Below are 20093 nucleotides of genomic sequence, written 5' to 3' on the forward strand. Positions count from 1 at the left end.
TAATATTATTTCATAACATTTTAATGTGTTTCCTCGCTATGTTTATTATGTAGTATTTAAATAGTCATTAAACTTTTAACAGTTTATAATAGTTAAAGATCAATCAAATTAAAGATGCATATACTCTGCCAGCATAGTAATGGATCCTGATTCAATAGATATTTGACAGCAAATGATTTTAACACAGCTGTTCTGCCATGGGCAGTGAGCACTGATACTGTCTAAGAAAATGGATCGCCCAGAAACTCTCCTAATGGCTTTCCTCAGTCACAGTACACCCCCACATTCAGGGACTGGCAGTCATCATGCAATGAATTTTGATTTCAGACATACATGGGCTGATGGTTTTGTGTATATTTGATATTTCCATGGCAAAATTGGAAACAGTATTAAGGGGCCTTTCTTCCATTAATGCTCAGTTCAGCAGAGACACAGCTCTCTACCGCCACCCTGAGCATTGTTGTTGCTGCTACAAGTATTAGTCACTGATCAGAAGTAAGGAGGTATGGACCCTTTGCACATTTCTGGGGTTCTAAGAAGCAGAAGTCATAGGTGGCTAAACTATAGTGGTGAATAGAAACAACCATACATATCATTTTTGTGTTCCCAGCTGCTCCAAAAGCTAAGGATAAAAACAATAATGTTTCTATGACTTTACAAAAAAAAGGAAATTAATTGAGTGATAGACTACGGTGGTCAGAAGAGAGAAAGATGTCAAAATTGCTGTCGCTCTCTAAGCCATTGTATTAAAAAATGAAAATATAAAAAAAACTTTACTGTAAATGTTAATAACTGTTGAAAAGTGTAATCAGAGTCTGTGAAAAGGGTCTATTATGGGCAAAAATGATCAATTTGGTTGGATTAAACAACCAAACTAAAAAAAAACAGAATTTATGAACATTTAAATGTAGATATTCAATCTCTAATTTTTATAAAAGGTGTAACTTATCATTTTAGAAATTGCTTATTTAATAGTAATGCTGGTAAAACAGGTTTTATTTGTTTTATTTAGCATTTTATGGGCCTTTTTAATTTTTAATGATTGATGTATGTTGAATTTATTGATTCATTTATTTATTTAATGATTATTTATTTGCTTAAAATAAAGAAGACAAAATTGTCTGATAATAACCAACCACTTAGTTGTTAATCATATTAAAACCACTTCTCACTTCACTTCTGTGGGGTCTACAGTATGTCATTTTGATGTGATTAATACATTTTTCATATTTAACCAGTTTATGCCTAATTCCCATATGCTCAAAAATAATGTACGTTATGATACCATACAAATTGTATGTATTTTATGTGAACTTCAAAATGACAGTTTTGATTGAATTTTTTTAAAAGCAAAGTACAATTCAAAGTTAACACGAAGTCATGTTTTGTTATTGTCCCGTGTTAATATTTACACCTAAATGTCATTGTACTTCTCTCAAATACATCCATATTTCATTTGCTTCCTCTCTTGTCTCTCCGCTCTAGTGGTCATTATGGCATCTGGTTTACTGGTTTACCCCTTCGGTCTCAACTCCAACCTGGTCAAGTCTTTCTGTGGAGACTCGGACATCTACTACGCCGGGGAGTGTCAGATAGGATGGGGCTACATGCTGGCTATCGTAGGTGTCATGCTCACCCTCTTCCTGCCCTTTTTCGCCAAGTACGCCCCCAAAGAGCAGCTGTCACCCACCCCACTGCCCACTCTTTTATAGAGCACTAAAGACCACCACCTACAATATTCAACCTGCTCAGCCATCATAAATAATTATTAAATGATCAAAGATTTGAGGTTGGACAGATTGCAAAGTCTCAGCATCATTTGCCGTGGTTGGTAATGATGTCATGAAGATGATGTTGCTCTGGAGCAGAACTCAAGACCCTTCATCCCTTCTATTCTCATTGTTTTTGTTTTTTAGTGTCTTCCTTAATTCAATACGGTCTTTTTTTTTTTCAGGTGAAAAATTTGTTTATATGGATTTTGCTCTTTCTTTCCCTTCTTTCTAATTTATTTTCAAGCTCTGTTCTTGATTGAAGACCTCTTAAGGACTAACTACTGAAAATATCGGACAATGGACCATGGGGCAAATTAGTATTTTTGAAATTTTGTTTGCAAGGATCAAAACCAAAAATAGCAAATTAAATGAAATTTGAGTTACAATTTCCAATGTTTTACTAAGACTTGTCAGCATGCAATGAAAGGATAACAAAAACAAATGGTGGGCCCTTCTTAAATGGACTTCTTCTAAAGGATCCAACAGGTTTCAAGGAACCGTTTCATCGAGTTCATTGAGAGAAACTCAACTCAAACTCAATAAATCTGACAGTCGGAATGTTTCTAGCACCTGATATAGTACCTATTCAAGGACCAACACTGTGGCTTAAGTAAACTGAAACATTTTTATCCGCCGTACGAGTTTTCATTTACGGGCATCTGTCTGAATTTTCTTCATTTTGTTTCTCATAACTGCGTGAGGGCCATTAAGGAACTGTATTGACAGTATGGACCAGGCCGTTGCTTCAGACTGCCATGGATGGACCACAAGCATGGACTTTTCTCAGCTGTATGTGAAAGTGAAATGATCCCACAAGTAAAACCATTTGTTTTCCCAAACTGAGTGAACAGGATTTGTTGTGAAGTCTCCTTTTGCGTTCTTTACTGTAACACCTACTAGTACTGAATTATTCAGGATTACACAAATCAGGAGCAAGGCTGTTCTTAGTTAAAGTTGGGCTTAGTTAACACTGAGACACTACGTTCTGGAAAATACCAACTTCTAACCAACTTGTGCCTTTTGACCATTGCTAAGACTTAAGTACCTTTCATCAGGTAATCTACTTCTAAAACATTTTGTAAATGCTTTCTTGATGGATTAACATTGTGTGATTATTTCTGTACGTCGCCATCTTTAATGATGATTAGTTTTAGCTGAACGTTTTTAATGTTGGCACCTCTTGCCAAGCTGATGGCCTGATTTGTTTTGAAGGGGTTGCAAAAAAGAACAAAACGATGAAAGCTAAATTAGCAAGTCACTGAACAAGACAGGACGACCAATTCAGTCCTGATTTGTCATGACAGATTTATGTATTTCTTTGGGAAATTGGGAAATGGGCTGTAACGATCAAATTAAGCTAGTGTGCTTTTGCATTTACACTTGGCACAGCAATACGGTGAAGCTAAAGCTTCTACTTGGATCATTCCATATTGCACTTGGCTCACTTTTGCTGTTGTGTTGATCCATTTGTGTGTTGTGTTCAGACTGGCTAAAACATTGGCACTCAACTGCCCTCTTGCATAGATTTAACACCAAATTCTATTATGATATAGATGTGCTGACAGTGAAACAAACCCATTCCCCCTGAAGATGTGTGTACTTGTAACTGTTAAGGGTAGCTGAGGCTCAGACTTTAAACTGGTGTGAGATGTCAAATATAACAGGCCCTTTAAATGTGTTTATGCAGGAGTACACTGGCATCATCCGATTGCCTTGACGGTGATGGCAACTTGCATTCTTGAGTTCTTGTATGTAAAGTCTGACCACAGGTAGATCTTAGATCTTGTAGATTAGTGCTGTGGGTTTCCCACTGTGTTTTGGATGTAAATAATTCTGTAACATGGCATCCTGATGGTTGGTTCCCTTTTGAAAGATATATTTTGCGATGTTACCTCATCATTGTGTTTGTTTAACCTTTGAAAACGTTAACAAATTGCTGTTATGTGTTTCTTCTTTGTAATAAAGCATTTCATAAACTTAGCAGATTGATGTATTTTGAATGAAGACACCAACAAATCTTTAAAAACAATATTTCCCAAGTTTGGGAATGGAGTACAAATAGTTTTTTTTTTAAATGCAACAATTAACAATAATGTATAAATTAGAACTCAAATATGCACACAAATTTGAATAAATACAAAATAAATATATTATCACAAATTTAAATAAACTATGTATGCATGGGAACTCAATTTATATCCATCTAAATTATAACTCAAGATTATATATGCATATAAATTAGAACTAAAATATTTTGAATGAATTTTAAATTACATTTTAAATTTAATCGAGATGATATAGAAATTAGAAATATTTTAAATGCATATCAATTAAAATAAATCAAATATTATTAATGCATCTAATTTGCAAAGTGAATCAAAATCTCCAGATACAGATCACAGATTTAAAACGGTTTTACATTCACTGACCATTATAGGTCATTCTTTAACTACTTCACAACTAAACCAAAACCAACCCTAACCTCAGTATAAGTCTGAGCTAGTTTAATCTTTCTACTGTTACTCACTCGATCCACATCACATTTCACTGAGAGCCAGCACCACATCCCTCATTTTTGCATCTGACACTCTCACAGCCTCCAGGGCATTCCTTTGCTCTGACAGTGAAGCAGCTCGGACTGACACACAAGTCATTGTGTCTTTTTGCCTGTCGTAGTTTCCAACGCAGCGATGCACCTGACCTCTGATCAGTCTGGGCAGTGTCTGATCCTGAAGAACAAATACACAATGACTTGAACATAAAGGTTTATGGTGTCTCTACCACTGCCAACATCACATAACAATGTGAAGTCATAATGGTCTATCTTATTTGAAAAATAGAAAAATGCGCAATGGAAAATAAGTGGGTGTCATAAACTAGAGAGAGCAACTTGTCTCTTTAATTGTTTCTTCAGATCTGTATCTGTAATGTCATCTCTGATATAAACCAAATACTTCAATATTAAAAAAAAAAAACTTTCATATTTAAATATATATATATTTTTTTTTTTATATATTTTGGGAAATTACTGCCAACTACAGTAATACTGTGGTGTGATCAGAAGAGGTACAGACCATTTTATGATTTTTTTTTTTTTATTTGATAATTTTTTGAGCTTGACAGCCAAGGTAACTTTTAATTTTCCTTTCATGGAAGAAGAAAGTCATACAGATTTGAAACATGTCAGTATGTAAATAATGACAGTTTTCATTTTTGGGAGAATTATTCCTTTAAATCATCTTCATGCTAAGTGGAACTTAGAAATATAAAATACAATTAATGTAAAAATAAGAAATATATATATACACACACAACCATTCAAACACTTAGGGTTTAATGTTTGTGAAAGAAGTCTCTTATGCTTACCAAGGCTGCATTTATATGATCAAAAATACAGTAAAAAGAGTAATATTATAATGAAATATTGCAATTTAAAATAACCATTTTGTATTTTATTATATTGTAAATGTAACTGATTCCTGTGATGGGAAAGATGAATTTTCAGCAGCCACTATTCCAGTCTTCTGTGTCACATGATCCTTTCTAAATCATTCTAATATGTGACCCTGGACCACAAAACCAGTCATAACGGTCTATTTTTTTAACATTTAGATTTATACACCATCTGAAAGCTGAATAAATAAGCTTTCCATTCTTGTATGGTTTGTTAGAATAGGACAATATTTGGCTAAGATACAACTACCTGAAAATCTGGACTCTGAGGGTGCAAAAAATCTAAATACTGAGAAAATCGCCTTTAAAGTTGTCCAAATGAAGTTCTTACCAATACATATTACTAATCAAAAATTAAGTTTTGATATATTTACTGTTGGAAATTTACAAAGTATCTTCATGGAATATGATCTTTACTTAATATCCTAATGATTTTTGGCAAAAAAGAAAAGTCTATCATTTTGACCTATACAATGTATTTTTGGCTATTGCTACAAATATACCCCAGCGACTTAAGACTGGTTTTGTGCTGAGGTCAAATGTGCTCAGGGTCACATATGCTGATTTGATGTTCAAGAAACATTTCTTATTATTATCAATGTTGGAAATAGTAGTGCTGCTTAATATTTTTGTGGAAACTTTAATTAATTTTTTCAGCATTTTTTAAAGACTAGAAAGTATGATTAAAAACAGTATTTGATGTTTTTGTAACATTATTCAATCTAATGTTTCCTTACCAACCCCAAACGTTTGAATGGTAGTGTATTTAATAAAAATAATAATAATAATATAAAATGATACAATTGTAAAAATGCATGTTACAGGGAGGAAGAAAAGATGCACCTCTGGAAGAAAACCAATTTTCTCAGACTCACATTTTCATAGTAAAGGCAGTGGACCACCTCTTTACCATCCCTCATGAGAAATTTCTTTGCTCCGTGTTCTCCAACTGTAACTGCAGAGTCCAGTGCAGCTGTAAAGAGAGACAGGACTGTTAGACACAGATTTAAATCAAGGGGACCGCATGTGTGATAGTCTCCTCACCAAACATCTCAAACAGCATTGGTACTCTGTTCTTGTACTGGCTCCAGTGCTTCATGCCTTCAATAACAGCAGTAATAACATGCAGCAATGTCTCATGAGGGGGCTTCTATCCAGCAGGAGAGAGTGTAAATCAGAAATGTTAGCCGAACAAATAAAACAACATTTTATACTGTGAGGCAGAAAATATTTGAAAAAAAAGCAGTACACAAAAATGCTGCAGGTTTGCAGCATTGCAGTAAAGTAGAATAGACTGTTTTTTTATATGTTAATATGTTTTTAATATGAATGTGACTTGCCCCTACACACACCTGCTGCTGAGGGGTGGTCTGGACACTCGAGGTGTCCATCTTTTCTTTTGCCCACATTCCACTGGCTGATTGTCCAACAGGTCTGAAGTTCCCCTTTCCAATGTAAATCTGAGCTCCAGGGCCCTGAGTGCTTGCTGCTGCAGGGGTACAGTGCTGGGGACTGTACGGCATTCTGGGGGAATTTGCCGGCCTGTTAAATGACTGTTGATTCTGGATGCTGCTGGACCATCTGGGCTGGCCGAGTGAAACTGAGCTGCTCCTTGGAAAACCACCATGAAGCTGGGATCCAACTGCTGGCATCGAATCCTGTCTCACTGGAGGCCTCTGTTGCCCTGTCTGTGACCTGGAGGTAAAATGGTGACAAATACAAAATGTAATGTCACAAATGTTTTTCAGGATAACTAAAAATGTGCATAATGTGGTAAAACTTCTAAACAAACTTCAAAATATTTAATTATAATTATAAGTTAATCAACTTGACTACGTACTGAGGTTAGGTTAAACTTTACAACAAGGTTCGAATATATAACATGCATTACCTAACCTTAACTAACAATGAATGGTACATTCGTTACAGTATTTATTCATCTTTGATAATGTTAGTTAATAAAAATACAGCTGTTCATGTTAGCTCAAGTCAAATATTAACAGATACAAATTTTGTATTATTAGATTTTTTTTTAAATAATGTATTAGAATATGTTGAAATGAACATGAACTTAGATTAATAAATGATTGACAAATATTTGCATTGTTAGTTTATGTTAACTAATGTAGATAAAGGAATAGTTCACCCAAAAAAATAACATTTTCTGAATATGTATTCATCCTCAGGCCAGGTTTCAATAATTAATTCTGACCAAAATACAAGTCCATAATTCATAATAATGTTTCCTCCTCCAGTGAAAAAGACCATTCCCTGTTGTCCTCTCACCTCAAAATCCACCAACATTTTGTTTAGAACTGTTTTATACTGTTCTCACTTGTAAACACAGCTTGATCAGTGCATATTTCTCTCCTGATTCAGATGAGACAACTTTTTCACTAGAGAAATTTATATTATGGATAGAATACTCATAGTTTAGGTAGAGGCAACAGTTTGAAGTTAAAAACACCTCAATGATGATTCATTTCTTACAAATATGCAGCTTTTCGCATCAAGTCGTTGATTTGATGGACTGGAGTCATGAAGATTACTTGTGGATTTTTGTGATGTTTTTATCAGCTGTTTGGACTCTCATTCTGACGGCACCCATTCATTGCAGAGATCCATTGGTGAGCAAGTGATGTAATGCCAAACTTCTCCAAATTTTGGATGGACTGAGGATAAGTACATTTTCACCAAATTTCCATTTTGGGTGAACTATTCCTTTCAAGTGTTACCTAAGGTTACTTAAATATTATATAAGTGAATCTTAAGGCTCAGGTCAGGAAGAAATAGCTTCTTTACAGTCTTCTACAAGACCTTTCTGGTATGTAGTCATTATTTCTTAGCATAAGTTGAGTACCAGACATAGGCAGGTTTTTTTGGGTGAGGTAAAGGTGCATATCCTCGTCCCGCCACACCAGGTGAAGGAGCAGATCTCATGCTGGCTTGCTGTGATGAAAGGTAGGCTCCCTGGTTCCACTGACCGCTCTGACCCAAAGCTAAAGAGAAACCTTGGGTTATATTTTAAAAATCATAATAACGAAAGACAGAAAATGATTTTATTATAAGAAATGTAAATGAATAATGTATAATAATTAATAATTCCAACTCGCAATATATTTCTAGCTTTACTCACATACATACAGTACATTCACATAAAGCGATATATATATGTATATACTAAATACCAATTCTCAACTGTTTGATAGTTAATATCGTCACCAATGACGATAAAACTATCCTATAACCCAGCTCTAAACTGCGCAATTATTTAAAATAGTTAGTTTTATTTATAATAGTCATTTCCAAATTAACATTTCTGTAAAGCTGCTTTAAAAAATGTGTATTGTGAAAAGTGCTACACAAATAAATAACTTGACTTAATCTGTAAATATAACCTATGAGCTGTCTACTGTCAAGATAAAAAAATAAATAAAAAATAATAATATATATATATATAATGTGCAGGCGTAATTTATTTAAAATTTTACTTTGAATAAATAAAAACTGTTAATTTAGATGCTTCCACATTAAGCACAACTTAAAGTTACCTGACAAATAATTTCAGTGTGTTATAGTGTAACATAATCACCATGAATTAGAAAAGTAAATATCTGACATCTGAACATTGAAACAAAGTGCTGAATCAGGATTTGAGTGGAAATTTCAGTGGAAATACATACGGGGAAGAGCGGAGGAGGAAGAGGAGGGGGTTTGTGTCTCGTTGTAGTGGCTGGTAGTGAAGAGATCACTCTCTGAGGGATTAGACGTCAAAGGCAGCCTGCTCCTTTTCCTTTGATTAAACAGAGGCACGGAGAGACAGCCTGCAGAAAGTCAAAACTCTGCTTTGATTTCAGGCTCCAGCAACCTGAATAACGCTTTAACTGCAGCTACGTGTTGTATTAGCAGATAAGCAGTTCAATTATTTTGACGGATTTGGCAAATTTATGTGCAGGGAGGTCCCTGAAAATAATATTTATTCAATTGCAAGTAGTTAGCTAGATTATTTTGATAGATGGCAGACTTTCCAACTAATCCAACTCTTATTGTCTGTCGTGTATTTCCAACCAAGTAACACAAGCATATAATAGACAGCAAATCCTACCTGCAGTTGGTCTCTGGTTTTCATTCCTCCACATCCCGACAAATCACTTCTCACACTGACTGAGAGTTAACAATATTATTGTGTAAAAGTTAAACAATAATTCATTGTCATTATTCATTGCCAATTATTCGTAAACTTTTATATGTAACGTTATATCAGTTAGCAGTTGCATTAGGGGGCCTGCTTTCTCTTGTTAACAGTTGTCCTAATGTATGTCCTTTTCTGTCTATTTCTTTTTTCACTCTCTCAACTCAGCTCAAAATCACAAGTATTGTTGAAATATTAAGTAAAAATTACTTTGTATGTTATACTTAAGCTGATTTTTTTTTAGGATTTGCTAAATTGATTTTGCTAATGGTAAAAGGTCCTTCATGTGCTAATCAAAATGTGCTTACCAGTACGAAATGTCGTCAATGAAGTGAAAAGATGTGAATACGAAGCGCTTATTCAGTAGTTTAAGGCGTGTCTGTGGTTTAACCCCATATATTAATTATTTAATGTCATTACATTTTTTTGTACGTTTTGGCGCGAGTGGCGCGTGCGCTAGTGAACTGAACTCTGAGTCATATCCACGAATCGGTTCTTTCGAACAGTTCGTTTCAAAGAGCTAGGAATTAAAAACTGATTCAGCGGTTCTTTCCACATAACGGCCCGGTTTCACAGACGGGGCTTAGTTTATACCAGGACTAGGCCTTTAAATTAAGATATTTAAAGCAGCTTTTATAAAAATGCCTTAGAAAAAAATGTTACATGTGTGCATCTTGAGACAGAACAATGGCACTGACATATTTTAAGATATGTCAGGGCAAGATATTTTCAGTTGAGACAGCTCAAACATGCATTTTAGTCTGGAACTAGCCGCCCTTAAGCCTTGTCTGTGAAACCAGGGGCATATGTCTCATAAATACTGTCATCTCATTTGTAAACAAGTACTCATAAGAAAAAAGAGAAAATTTGGGACAAAACTTGTTAGGGGCAAAATTGTTGGTTAGAGACAGAAATTAGGCCTATGCCAAGAGGCAACTTATAATTATTTACACACAGTAAATCTTTGTGCGAATTTTATGATATATTTTCATATTTTAGGGTTACAAGCCATGTGTTTGGATAGGGTAAAACGATAAATTAATTTAAAATAAATAAATCTAAATAATAAATTATGAAGACTTTTTTGATGTGATCTTGATGTGACAGTATAACAAACATATTGTTTTAATAAAAAATCATCCACTGAGACAAACAGATCAATCAAAACATTGCTCTGTTATTACACTTTTTTCTACCATTTTATTAATGTTCTGTTGTTCTGAGATTTAGAGATTAATGTATTTGAATCTGTTCTCCTGTTTACATCTATTTACATTATACTATCATCTTCTATTGTCATCATTCCTTCTATTGTCTGGTTGGAAACAGCTAAGTAGTGTGTTACTGTCAGAAATTAGATTTCTCACTATAGTTTGTCACCTCAGAGAATTCATATAGCCTACACAAAATAGCTTGCTCTGATCCACTGAATTATCCTCTGGTTTACATGCATGATTATGCAAATTACAAAGAAATTAACATGTTGTGCTCCTGGAGCTGTTTTAGTTACCGGAGTGATATACGTCTGAATGATGAAAAGTCCTATAAGTTTTGAGGGTAAGAGCAGTGCTGCTGGAAATATGATAAATTCATATAATATCTAGCAAATACAGCAAAAAAATAAAAAATAGCAAAGGGTTTTACATGGAATTAAAGTATACATTTCAGTGTATAAGAAAGTATGGATGACCCGTTCAGGTGCTTATAGTGCAAAGAAACAAAAAGAATAATTTTGATACATTAAATCATAGGGTGTCAAATTCAGTTCCTGCAGAGCAGCAAAGTTAATGAAGGACTAAATGACTCATTCATTCAAACAGTCATTTGACGCCACCTACTGGTTTGGTTTCATATTTAAAACTATCATTTCATTTTTCCCAACATTTCTTATTTGTATGTTTACAAAATATTTAAAACATTAATCTTATAAAATTCTTTATGCATTCGAAATTTTGCAGTGTAAATGCATTTATGGCACCTCAGCTTCATCAAACAGACTGTGTAAATACATCTAACGCCACTTCAGATGCAGCTTCTGTGTTTCCTGCAGTGGAAAGTTTGTTGATACTGATTTCATTTGAATGGTTAGGGTTAGGGCTCCAACCCTAATTTAGCACACCTGAACCACTTAATCAAGGTCCCTTCTGGATTACTAGAAACTTCCAGGCATCTGTTTTGGAGCTCGGCAGGACAGTGGCCCTCCAAGGACCAGAGGTTTGCACATTAAATAATAAATGATGCATTAAATTTATCAAAAAATAAAGACATTTAAAATGTTACAAATTATTTCTGTTTAACAAACAGATGATGTTGAATTTTCCATTCATTAAAGAAAAAATGTATCATGATTTCCACAAAAATATTAAGCAAAAACTATTTTCATCACAAAAGAAGAGAAGTTAATTACTTAAACACAATTGCTGTCAAATACCTATAGCCCATATAAGATTTGAATAGGCTATTTAAATGCTTGTAGATGGTTTATATGTAAATCATGTCAAATAAGCTGTCAAAGACAGTCCTTAGGCACAGAATTCACACTCTGATGGCTAGGACTAAACTCCACACTCTAAAGATATTAAATCTCTAGGACTTCATATTCAAGTAACATTTACGGTCCTAAATATATCCAAGCACATATGTATGTTATACTAAAGTAAATGAAGCCATTGCTGTGAATACACTGTGAATAAACAAAAAAAATGTTCTGCTTTTGCATTTTATGATCACCTCAAGACACATCATACATTCAAGGCACAAATGCAAATCACATGGAAAACACAAACAAATGATTAATACTGCGCCTATAGAATATCTGCTATATAAGTATGGTTTTTGCTGCATGTGAAGTATCATCAGTGCTTGAGTTGAACATCTTGGTAGTTGACTGTGGGTGAACAGGTACAGTAACTCTTACAATCAACTTTCACTCACTTTCTAAATGTGATTGGTATTTGGTTGATGTGTTTATTTGAAAGGAACTTGACCGAAGATGGATTTAGAGAATAAAGTGGCTGTGGTGACTGGAGGTGCTCAGGGTTTGGGCAGAGCCTTTGTCGAAATACTCCTAAAAAAGGGGTCAAATGTAATCAGTCTTCTTGTTAGCTTGCATGTGTGTAAATGTCAGTCAACCAGCTTCTGCGACATTTTACTTCTACTAATACTACACCATAGTATACTGAACTACAGAATCATTTTGATTACAGGTGGCCTTCATTGACGTGAATGAACCACGAGGAAAAGAGTTAAAGGCTGCGCTTGCCGAAGAATATGGACCTGACAGGGTTGAATTTTACGCTGCGGATGTCTCATCTAAGGAGGAATTTATAGGTATTTGAAGATTTAGTCTTAAGATTTTAGTCTTTTAATTTGTCTGGGAATAAAGACATAACATCAGCAGATTTTCTTTTCAGGAGCTTTTCAGAAAATTGTGGACAGGTTTGGCCACATCGACATTATGTACAACAATGCAGGGGTTGTCAAAGAAAATGACTGGGAGAAAACCATTGCCATAAATATGGTATGATTTTAATAAGGCCTCAGTTCATCTGTCTGTCTGTCTGTTCATCGGGCAACATGTTGAACTGTTCATGTGGCTTTTATAGTCTGGGCTGGTGAGGGGAACATATCTGGCTCTGCAGTACATGAAGGAAAATCCTGATAGCAAAGGCGCAATTATCAACATATCATCTACTGCAGGTTTGGAACTTAATACACTAAATTAGTCAATAACATTTTTTGTATAATATTTATTTGATAAAATGCATTTATTTGATTGAAAATACAGCAAAAACAGTAACATTGAGAGATATTACAACTGAAAATAACTGTTTTCTAGTTTAATATATTTTAAAATGTAATTTATTTCTGTGATGAAAGCTGAATTTTCAACAGCCATTACTCCAGTCTTCATTGTCACATGATCCTTTAGAAATCATTCTAATATACTGACTTTTTTTGCTCAAGAAACTCTTACATTTTTATTTTTATCAATGTTGAAAACAGTTGTGGAAACAGTGATACACTTCCATTCAAAAGTTTAGGGTTAGTAAGTTTTTTTTATTTTTATTAAAAAAATTAAATAAATTAATACTTTTATTCAACAGTGTTGCATTGAATTAAAGGGGTCATATGATGCTTTTTTAAAGATCATTATTTTGTGTATTTGGTGTAACATCACTGACTACAATAAAGACATTTATAATATTACAAAAGATTTCTATTTTACAAATAAATACTGTTTAATTTTTATTCATTAAAGGAAAAAATGCATAATGATTTCCACAAAAATGTTAAACAGCAAAAACTATTTTCAACATTGATAATAAGAACCATTAATAAAATAACTAATAATAACTGAAATAATTGAGCACCAGATCAGCCAATTAGAATGATTTCTGAAGGATCATGTGACACTGAAGACTGGAGTAATAACTGTATGACTGCTGAAAATTCAGCTTTGCCAAGACAGACATTAATTACAATTAAAATAGAAAAGTTATTTTAAATTGTAACAATATTTCACAATATTACTGATTTTTTTCTGCAATTAAATCAATATCAAATAATTGCAGATATATATACACACATGTAGCTACACACACAGTATATGTATATACGTATACTCAACTTTTTTTCATATTGGCCACAGGTCTGTGGTTTGTGCCAACAGCGCCCATCTACACAGCGACTAAATATGCAGTGGTGGGATTCAGCCGTGCTATTGCAGTATGTTTAGTAATATATAAAGAATACAAGTTTTTTTACATTTGTAATATAATGACAGCAATAACTCACATGAACTTAAAGCCTCGATAGATAATGAGGAGTACATCTCTTGCTAACAATAAGGTAGATTTGATTAATTTTGTATGTTTAACAGGCTGTTGCTATGAAGTCCAACCTTGGGTTGAGGATCAACACTCTTTGTCCAGGTGTGGTGAAGACTAACCTGCTGTCCTCTTCTAATATAGAGGACCATTTTGGACAGTTTTCACAACTAGAGGAAATGAAGGAGATGGTTCTGGAAAGAAATGACTTTGTGGAGTGAGTTAACAGTCCGTATACTTTTCAGTAGATTTTGCAGTGAAAGTACTTCAATGTCATTGCTTTATTTATAGGCCTGAGGATGTTGCCAAGGCCTCCCTTATTCTTGTGACAGATGAAAACAAGAATGGAGAAATTCTGAAGATCGATGCTGATGGTACGGCATTCATATCCCTTCCTGAACCACCAGCCATGCGAAAGTAGCCAATCAGCTTTTTTCCCTGCCACAGCCATAACTTTCAGAGCTGATTCCTAATGTCAGATTAGAATTGAAATGTTAAAGGCTTTGCTCCTATAATTTTGCCTGGTTGAAAATGTACTAATCTTCCTCAGTTCTAGTTGGCAGTAGACAATAAGTAAACTTGATGCAGGCCTAATGTAAGGTCTTGACTAAATAAACGATCATGTGAAAGGTCTGTTTATATTATTCTTGGCTTTGCATGTGAGTGTTACAATGAATACTGAACACACTATATTTAAAAAAAAAAACCTTGAAAGAAGGTTCATAAAGGCTGCATTTATTTGATCAACAATACAAGTAAAAAAGCAATACTGTTAACTGTTTTCTAATCGAATGGATTTTAAAATGTAATTTATTTCTGTGATGGCAAAGCAGAATTTTCAGCAGCCGTTACTCCAGTTTTCAGTGTCACGTGATCCTTTAGAAATCATTCTAATATGCCGATTTGGTACAATATTTGTTGCTGTACCAAATCAGTTGCAAAAAGGTATTACAGTTGTCAAAATTCACTAATCAGTTCACTAATGTTTTAATTAATAGGTTAATTTCCATCTGAAATTAATGAAATAAAAAATAGCTAATTGAAATGGCTTGACCATCAAGTAGTACAAAATGTAGAGAGATTGATTGCATTGTGAAAACTGCTCAAATCGCTCAATACGTATTTTATTTATTTACTATTCATCAATATAAAGTGCTCCCGGTAAACGGTACAATTAATTATAGCTTATTAAATGCAAAAACAAATATAAACTGTCAATACTTTAATCCTGGCCAATATTGTGTGTCTCTGTGGGTCGGTCGATACGGTAGATAAACTCAGCGGGCAGGAAGTATCCCAGGTACTCCACTGTGTTTGGGGTGGTGTCTATGTAGTAATGGCCCCCCTCACCATGGTGACTGAAGCCATGCGTATGCTCCACTCTCAGGTCAAGACCCTGTGAATTGAGAACAACAGAAATTAGTTGATATTAAATATTTAGAGAAGAATAATATTGTCAGTGAAATGGATGGCAATATTAAATTTTCAGTATGACACGGTGGGTTGGTACTCACTGGGTCTCGGGACACCATGACAGTTTGAAAGATCAGTGGAGCACTGACTTCAAAATGTCTGAGCCAGTTACTGACATCCTCAATGGAGTTTAGAGGGCAGGCGGAGAATTCAAGCGGCTTAACGACAGAGCAGTGAAAAGATTACACTTCCGTCACATCATTTCTGCTCTAACATTTTGAAGTTTAATCCTAGTTCAAGATGCTACTTTATTCTATAGAGTTTATCAGTGACTGCTTTATAGGTCCTACAAATGTCTATTTTTTAATTATGTTTTATTTTCTTACCATGATATGGATCTTTGCCTTCCCCTTCTGTATAACGAAAGTTCCCCCCAAGGCCATGCTCTTCTCCCCATAACATTCTTCCATGGTCTTTCTCATGCAGCTCACAAGACTGTCCTCTCCAGTCCTTCTGCAGGCTCTCACCTCAATGACCTGCAATGGAAGTCTCGTTACTGTTTGATAATAATGTTGTGTATCGAGAATGTTTGTTGTATGTGAAAACTGATAAATGAATAATAATACATACAGTACCATTCAAATGTTTGGGGTCAGTAAGATTTTTTAAAAGATATTGATTGTTTTATTCTGCATTGTGTATTCACATAAAATGTTAAGCTCATTAAAAAGTGACATAAAAGAAATGTATAACGGTACATTCACCCGGGGCGTCGGCGTCGATGCTTGATGGAGGGTGTGTCTGGTGCTGAACAGCCAATCACATTATTTTTCTGGTGTTGCATGAACGCGATTGGCTAGCATCTGCGCTAGGGTATAAGGCGATGTGATTGGCTGATACCTGCGTTGGCGTTTGAAAAGTTTTTTAACTTCTGCCGCGATATGTCAGAAATATTCTGCAGCAGTAACACTGTTTTGCATGCTCTGGCGCTAAAGTTAGCATGAAACTCCTGCTTTTTTTCAGAAAATATATAACGTTAATGCACATCAGCAACTCACCAAGAACACCAACAATCTCAGACACCTTGGTTCACGCATAATTTGTTTTATTTAAGGGACACGTCGTATATTATTGGGAAAACCGCCACAGCAATAATCAACCTCTCCTCCATTTTGCTTGGGAACTAATGTGGTCAGTGTTGCCAAGTAATTTTCAGGGGAAGTTGCTAAAGGAAGGTTGATCTGTTGCTAAAAGTTGCTAAATGATGTTGTGATGTCATTGAGGGATGACGTCATTACGTAATCACGACGCAAAATTGTCAAATCTCAGCAAAAACATATATTTTTATATGTTCATTTAGATTTGTTCGTAATAATATAAATGAATAATATAATATTAAAATATAAATAACAATTTTTAAATACACTGAATTATCGAAAGCTTACACATTTTTGAACGATTACAATTTAAGTTTTTTTATTATTATTTTTAGCTAGTAAACAAGTAAAACTACAAATTCTGAACAATTACACTTTTAAGCAGTGTATTGGTAGTTAGTTAGTATGCTACACTAAGAAAAGTCTGTAAAAAAAATTGTGCACAATGTACTATGTTAATATGAAGGAATTTTCTGTATTGATTTTTCCACGGGTTCTTTTTTTACCTGCATTTTTAATTACGCATTTTCGGGTTACAACGGATAATGTCCTGGAAAATTACTAGCACCTTTTCCATTTTTCTACATATTTTTCTGAAAAATATGAAGAAAATTGGAAGAAAAAGTTGCTAGGGTAGTCTGAAAAGTTGCTTAATGTAGCAACAAAATTGCTAAGTTGGCAACACTGAATGTGGTCAGAACCAGAGTTTACAGGGCTGCGTTCTCTGGAATCCTCTCAAGCGGTGGACTTCTACATTCCGATTGGTTGCCGCCGAACCGCGTCATAGCTCATTACCATAAAGTTGACCTGATTTCAACTCTCATCAACGCTCTCAACGTCCAAGACGCGCCGCGCCGCTGCTCGATGCTGGCTCACATTGAAAACGAATGACTTCCGGTCACTTTGACGCTCTCGACGGCGGCGGTGTGAACGCACAGTAACGGACCCAACGCGATGCGACGGATCCACAATTAATTTCTGCAATAGGGTATATGTCGAACATCACCTGACCAAACTCGGAAAACAGGTCTCATTGCTTCCGCTTGTCGGAGAACGTGTTAACAGCCGTATTAAATAATAGCCATATCTATGGACTTTTAAGATAATCAGTTAAACCAACTAGCTGTTTTTATTGCTGACGTTTTATTCAATTTTTATATCTAAATGTGAAAGAATAAAAATAAAAAAAACTTTTAGATATCAGTCTGCATATGTGATGGACATTGGTTATGATCATCATTGGTATCTACTTTGAAGGCATCTTGAGTAAAACTGCTTCATATTTAACTAAGCATATGCAAAACGCTTGAACCGGAAGCGACGAGACCCGGTTAACAGAATACGGAAGTCTGTTGCGCATAACCCCTATACTTGACGTCACGTCACTCAATTCAAAGTAAAGGATAGGCGTTGACGCTGATGCCCCGTGTGAATGTACCGCAATGTTACAGTAGATTTTATTTCACATAAATGCTGTTCTTTTGAATTTTCTATTTATCAAAGAATCCTGAAAAATGTATTACAGTTTCCACAAAAATATCAAGCAGAAAACAGTTTTTAACATTGATGATAATACTAAGAATTTTTTCTTGAGCACCGAATCAGCATATTAGAATGATGTTGAAGGATCATGCGACACTAAAGACTGGCTGCTGAAAATTCAGCTTTGTCGTTACATTTCATTTCAGTACATTTGAAAATATATTCAAATTAAGTTATTTAGAATTGTAATAATACTTCACAAAATTATTATTTTTACTGTATTTTTAATCGAGATAAATGTGGCCTTGGTGAACAAGACTTATTTAAAAAAAAAAAAAAATCCCTAAACTTTTGAACAGTATTGTGAAAATATTCAATAAATGCATTTCAAGTGGTTTTGTTTTATGTAATTAGTAATTAGTAAAATCTCACTCCTGATAACCGTTTCATCATTTATGGCCATTACCAGAGGAAATACTTCATGTAATAACCAGAAATCACAGTATTGGGATGTATAGAGCCGCAATTCTGTCAGTGTGATATGAAAGCAAAGTCTCTATGGTTCTTACCTTTCCAGGTTTGCCCTCACATGCATAAAGGTTTCCAAGGAGGCCAAAGTCACAGTCATGGAACCTGTCGCTGTATTTCTCCTGCAGACAGTTTCCATCCACTGGGTTGATGGATGAAAAATAACTGGCATTCACTGCAGGTCTTCCTTCAGCTTCAGTCAGCACCAGAGGCATTAACTATGAAAAAACAGGACAGATACAGTATTATAAACCCCACTGGACTCCACATTAATCAAAAAAGCAGTGGATTTAAAAGAAAAATATGTTTTGTAGTGACATGATTTGTTTTTTGTTGATAAGGTTGACATGACAGTTTTGGACTTTATACAGAAAATTATCACCATATGTAGCAATTTTCGTTTACTGATGCCATTGCAAATTCACATCAGTTTTATTTCTTTCATTCATTTATTTTTTTTACAATTTCAATTCATTTCATTAGGGTCTGAACATTTTAATGTGGAAAAACTTAATGCTGCTTGTTTTAGTGCAGCAATACAGACCTCTCCATTCATCCCGACTGTCTTGCAGGAAACAGCACCAGCACCAAGAAAAAATCCACCAGGCAGCTCCACCTCCTTGGACACAGTGTTCATGTTGTACACCTTACAGGGGAAAGCTTGCATCGGTTACAAATGTGTTGATGACAGTTACATTTACAGTTTATTAACACACCTTGTCCGGTTTGGCCAGAGGAATCAGATAGGGTACGCCTCCCACATCAGTAATACGAGGTTTGCCACACAGGCCTAATAAAAGAGTAACGAGTGTTGTTCAAAGAGCCTGTAACACCTTGAAATACCATTATATGAAATACTATTTGTACTCACCCTTGACAGGAAACCCAAAAGGCTCTTGTGTAAGATCTGGACAGTCAGTGACAGACACTTTTACATCAGAAAAATTCTTATTCAGTCCTGACTGCAGCACTGTAACACAAACACACATAAATATATTAGTTACAATGAAGAAATGTATGCCCAGCTGCAAACAACCCCTTTAGAACACAAAATCCTAAGTAAAATTCTTGTAAGGACATCATTGACAGGGTAACTTAAAAGAGCACTCAGTAAATTGTAGTTCATGTTTAGCTCCCAATAGTACAATGGACTTTATACTGACATCTTTAGGACTGAATGCATTAAAGGGGTCATATTGTGTATTTGGTGTAATGAAATGTGTTTATGCGGTTTAAAGTAAAAAAAAACACATTATTTTTCACATCC

The 20093-nt window shown here is 34.8% G+C and overlaps 4 protein-coding genes across 5 annotated transcripts in view; 2 read left to right on the top strand and 2 right to left on the bottom strand.

Moving 5' to 3' along the window:
• Positions 1–1748, top strand: part of LOC107685851 (transmembrane protein 211-like) — a 98763-nt gene extending 97015 nt beyond the window's left edge. Inside the window, exon 3 of the mRNA XM_016482586.1 lies at positions 1486–1748. Within this exon, the coding sequence (XP_016338072.1) occupies positions 1486–1712 (227 nt within the window). The 3' untranslated portion in view covers positions 1713–1748. The remainder of the gene's footprint in view (positions 1–1485) is intronic.
• Positions 1749–4161: 2413 nt separating this feature from the next.
• Positions 4162–9864, bottom strand: LOC107685763 (spermatogenesis-associated protein 22-like). 2 transcript variants are annotated; one of them, XM_016482482.1, is made up of 8 exons: positions 9726–9864; positions 9331–9385; positions 8909–9049; positions 8086–8224; positions 6578–6920; positions 6270–6375; positions 6101–6198; positions 4162–4501 (listed from the first exon to the last, which is right to left on the bottom strand). In XM_016482482.1, exons 2-8 carry the CDS (start codon positions 9362–9364, stop codon positions 4310–4312), a joined length of 1053 nt encoding a protein of 350 aa, XP_016337968.1. In that variant the 5' UTR covers positions 9365–9385; positions 9726–9864; the 3' UTR covers positions 4162–4309. The 2 variants fall into 2 exon arrangements, with proteins under 2 accessions (XP_016337968.1, XP_016337960.1); XM_016482474.1 differs by having other exon boundaries at positions 9331–9389.
• Positions 9865–12283: 2419 nt separating this feature from the next.
• Positions 12284–14870, top strand: LOC107685774 (15-hydroxyprostaglandin dehydrogenase [NAD(+)]-like). The gene is made up of 8 exons (XM_016482495.1): positions 12284–12318; positions 12396–12502; positions 12624–12747; positions 12831–12937; positions 13023–13116; positions 14069–14145; positions 14300–14463; positions 14538–14870. The coding sequence occupies exons 2-8, from the start codon at positions 12410–12412 to the stop codon at positions 14665–14667; spliced, it is 789 nt and encodes a 262-aa protein (XP_016337981.1). The 5' UTR covers positions 12284–12318; positions 12396–12409; the 3' UTR covers positions 14668–14870.
• A 492-nt stretch (positions 14871–15362) lies between these two features.
• The window catches only part of LOC107685814 (ester hydrolase C11orf54 homolog), an 11101-nt gene continuing 6370 nt past the window's right edge, over positions 15363–20093 (bottom strand). Inside the window, exons 2-8 of the mRNA XM_016482547.1 lie at positions 19698–19796; positions 19543–19616; positions 19371–19472; positions 18868–19044; positions 16046–16195; positions 15761–15877; positions 15363–15642 (exon numbers count right to left, since the gene is read on the bottom strand). Of these exons, the coding sequence (XP_016338033.1) occupies positions 15469–15642; positions 15761–15877; positions 16046–16195; positions 18868–19044; positions 19371–19472; positions 19543–19616; positions 19698–19796 (893 nt within the window). The 3' untranslated portion in view covers positions 15363–15468. The remainder of the gene's footprint in view (positions 15643–15760; positions 15878–16045; positions 16196–18867; positions 19045–19370; positions 19473–19542; positions 19617–19697; positions 19797–20093) is intronic.

Source organism: Sinocyclocheilus anshuiensis, unplaced genomic scaffold (assembly GCF_001515605.1).
Source record: "Sinocyclocheilus anshuiensis isolate Anshui unplaced genomic scaffold, SAMN03320099.WGS_v1.1 scaffold705, whole genome shotgun sequence".
Classification (NCBI taxonomy): Eukaryota; Metazoa; Chordata; class Actinopteri; order Cypriniformes; family Cyprinidae; genus Sinocyclocheilus; species Sinocyclocheilus anshuiensis.